A 4217-nucleotide genomic window follows, 5' to 3' on the forward strand; every position below is an offset into this window, starting at 1 on the left:
GTTTAGTCGTCGGCTGCAGACCCTGTTGGATCAATGGATCGCGATGTCACAGTGTGCGGGAGACTATGACCGGCTGTATGACCTGGTCCTGAGAGAACAGTTGATGTCAAATTTCCGGGGTGAGCTGTTCCAGTACGTCAGCGATAAAAAGCCAGATACAGCCAAGGAAGCGGCGATGTTAGCGTTCACTCACTTGGAATCAAAACGGGACGCCAGATTGTTCAACGCAAAACGTAACATCGGGGGCCAAATGGACGATGAGGAAAAGAAAAAGGAGAAGACTACAAGCAACGGGAGTACCAAGACCGGAGTGGAATCGGGGAAACAGGCAGAGCAGTCAGAGGGCCAAGTGAGGCCAGTAGAGGGCAGCAGGAACAAAAAGACGAACTGGAATCGAGAATACAACAGTCGAGTGATATGTCACCGGTGCAATAAGACGGGACACATTGCCAGGGAGTGTACTGCGAACGCCTGCATGACGACCGAGCAAGATGACCAGACGAAATCTTCCGAGCCGTCAGAGCCGTTGTGCAAAGACTGCGAGAAAATTCCATTTCGGCCGATGGGAAGGTGCAAAGTCAACGGGAGAGACGCAATCAGTCTACGTGATTCAGGGGCAGACAAGACCATGGTAAAGGCTGCATTTGTTAGGCCTGAAGATTACACCAACGGGACAGTGCACGTAGAGTTTGCCGACTTAGACTGCACAAAGACGTACCCCTTAGCATGGGTTGACGTAGAATCGCCGTACATCTGTGAGAGGATTCTTGCCATTGTGAACGACAACATCAGGCCTGACATTTTCCTGGGAAACCTGGCCCAGCTTACGAGCGGAGACTGGGTGGAAATATCGATGTATCCCAGACGGGCGTTGTGTGCAGCAGTGACAACCAGAGCACAGGCTGAAGCAGGGGCACGGCCGGTGAAACCGGTGGTGGTGGTGCAGATTGAAGGGCTGCAAGTGACTCCGGATCAGCTGAAAGTCTTGCAACAGGAAGATGAAACACTAGTGCGCGCAAAACGACTGGCGAAGGAAGGGAAACCGATACAAGCAGGAAAGGGCAGGGTGGAGTTCAAGATGTCTCGTGGAATACTCAAGAGGGTTTATCGGGAGAAGAAAGTAGAGTGTTCACAAATATGCGTTCCCAGATCCTTGAGGAAAGGACTACTCAAGTTCGCCCACGACACACCCATGGCAGGACATCTGGGCACCAAGAAGACCCGCGAACGTCTATGGGCAGATTTTTATTGGCCAGGCCTGTGCGAAGACGTGCGACGATACTGTCAGTCCTGCGACCGATGCCAAAAAGTCACGCCGAAGGGACGAGTTGCCAAAGTGCCGCTTGGGCAAATGCCTCTGCCCAATGTTCCATTTGAGAAGGTGGCGGTGGATTTGGTGGGGCCGATCAAGCCAGCAGCTGACAGTGGGGCGAGATTCATCCTGGTGATGGTGGACTATGCGACGCGCTACCCCGAGGCTGTGGCACTTAAGTCCATCGAGGCAGAGAAGGTGGCTGAAGCGCTGTGGACTATGTGGACGAGGTTGGGGATACCCAAGGAGGTCCTGTCGGACCAGGGTGGACAGTTCACCGGGGCCGTCATGCGAGAAGTTCACCGGTTGCTCGCCGTCAAGGGACGAACCACTACGCCGTACCATGCGCAATGCAACGGCTTGGTTGAAAGGTTTAATGGCACATTGAAAGCCATGATCAAGAAATTGTGTGTGGAGGACCCCAAGACATGGGATCGGTTTATCCCAGGTGTCTTGTTCGCATACAGGGAGGTTCCGCAGGAAAGTACTGGGTTCTCCCCATTCGAGTTGCTGTACGGCCGTACGGTGAGGGGACCCATGGCCATCTTGAGGGATCTCTGGACAAAAGAAGGAGAAGACGGGAAGGAAGCGCAGACTGCGTCCGAGTACGTGTTGAACCTCCGGGACCGAATAGAGGAAACATGCAAAATTGCCAGGGAACATCTGTGTGAGGAAGCCGTGCGCCAGAAGAAGCACTACGACCGTGGGGCCAAACGCCGGACCTTCGAGGCTGGAGATAGCGCTCTTCTACTCCTGCCTCTCAAGAAAAACAAGTTGGAGATGGCTTGGCGAGGACCCTACGTCGTGGAGGAAAGAGTGGGCGAGTGTGACTACCGCATCAGGATAGGGCCCAAGCAGAAATTGTTCCACGCCAACATGCTGAAGAAGTATGTGGAGCGGCCTGCAGCGATAGCAACGGTGTGTGTGGTGGATGAAGGCGAGGAGTGGGAAACAGTGCAGTCATCTCACGAAGACATTCCGTTGATACCCTTGACGTCAGAGGAAACGATCGAGGATGTGCACTTGGATCCAGAGACGCCAGAACTGCATATAGGGATCAAGGAAATCCTCAAGGACAACAAGGATGTCATCACGGATCTGCCACGGAGGACGTCGCTGGCAGAGTGTAGCATGCGGTTGGCGCATGACGAACCAGTTAGAGTCCGTCAGTTCCCCTTGCCATTCACGACGCGGGACATTATCGCCAAAGAAGTCGACGCGATGTTGAAGATGGGGGTCATCGAACCGTCGGTGTCCCCATACAGCTCTCCAATCGTGATCGTGGAGAAGAAAGACGGGAAAAAGAGGTTCTGCTCCGACTACCGCCGTTTGAACAAGATAGTGGAGTTTGACGCCGAACCTATGCCAAACATGGAGGCCATGTTCGCCAAGCTCAGCAAGGCGAAATATCTATCCAAGATAGATCTGGCAAAAGGATACTGGCAGATCCCTATGGCGGCAGAAGACAAGCCCAAGACCGCATTCACGACACCGCAGGGGTGTTACCAGTGGACGGTGATGCCGTTTGGGTTGAAGACGTCAGGAGCCATCTTTTCAAGGATGATGAGGAGTCTGTTGAGCCCTCTCGACATGATCGAGATCGACAATTTCATTGACGACATATTAGTGGCAACTGAAACCGTGGAGCGTCATTTGGAGTGTCTCAGAGCTTTATTCCAGCGGCTGCAGGAAGCATCGTTGTCAGCTCGACCATCCAAGTGTTACTTGGGGTTTAGACGACTGGAGTACCTGGGACACATGGTGGGAAATGGAGTGATTCAACCCGAGGAGGGGAAGATGGACAAGATAGCGAAGATGCCCAGGCCAACAACAAAGCGGCAGATCCGATCCTTCCTAGGACTAGCCGGATTCTACCGTCGATTTGTGCCGGGTTTTGCGGACATTGCACTTCCGCTGACAGACGCAACCAAGAAGTCACAGCCCAACAAGGTCAGATGGACGAAGCCTATGCAGGTGGCCCTTGATACGCTGAAAGTGAAGTTATCCACAGAGCCGGTGTGCAAGCTGCCGGATTTCTCCGTGCCTTTCACTCTTCGCACAGATGCATCCGGTGTTGGGTTGGGGGCGATGCTACTCCAAGACCAGGGGGACGGGATGCAGATGGTGGCCTGTGCGAGCAAAAAGTTGCTGCCAGCGGAGCGTAACTACAGTACCATCGAGCGCGAGTGCTTGGCGGTGGTGTGGGGGGTGCGGAAGTTTGGCCCGTACCTCTACGGAAAACCTTTCTGCATTCAGTCCGACCACAAACCCTTAGAGTACCTGGAGGGTTTGAAGGCGACTAACAAGAGGTTGATGCGGTGGGCGTTGGCTCTGCAACCCTACATGTATACCATCCAGGCGATTCCTGGAAGAGACAACGTGGGGGCCGACTTGCTCAGTCGCTCGGAAGAGTAGACAGATGTGGGGAGCATTGAACCATCAAAATGGACTGATTTTGGTGGGCTGGATCCTGTTGCAAGTCCATGGATGTCAGTAGAGTTGTGTAGTGTGTTAGGTTAGGGGGAGTTGTGGTTTGATTACACGTGTTAGGATTCCTGGCATTGGTCAGAGGTGTGTGGTTTTTGGTTCAATACAGGGTGTTTTGTACTTGGGTGGGGGGTTTGTCACAAACTCTGCCCAAGTCCAGCCATGACTTATTGGGTAATTCGTGCATGAGCTGGGTTTCGTGCGGTTTTGGCTCAGATGGGTGCCTATACAGTGACTCAGTGTGTGTCCGTGGATATGGACAGCCAATCGCGGGAGTGTATTCACGCACGTGGGATTGCGTGATGCGTGAACGAGTCACAGGCTCGAAGGTCACTGCTGTGTAAAACTGTGAAGAGAACGGATGGTTGATGTGAATGCTCTATCCGGCCGACCGGCGTGTTGATGTTTTATTCGACCC

General features: G+C 53.4%; 1 protein-coding gene across 1 annotated transcript in view; it reads left to right on the forward strand.

The window, feature by feature from the left end:
• Positions 1-3727, forward strand: part of LOC138954553 (uncharacterized) — a 3858-nt gene extending 131 nt beyond the window's left edge. The window contains exon 1 of the mRNA XM_070326367.1: positions 1-3727. This exon is cut by the window's left edge and continues 131 nt beyond it. Within this exon, the coding sequence (XP_070182468.1) occupies positions 1-3727 (3727 nt within the window).
• The last annotated feature ends 490 nt before the right edge of the window (positions 3728-4217 follow it).

The sequence above is a fragment of the Littorina saxatilis genome, unplaced genomic scaffold (assembly GCF_037325665.1).
Source record: "Littorina saxatilis isolate snail1 unplaced genomic scaffold, US_GU_Lsax_2.0 scaffold_1112, whole genome shotgun sequence".
NCBI lineage: Eukaryota > Metazoa > Mollusca > Gastropoda > Littorinimorpha > Littorinidae > Littorina > Littorina saxatilis.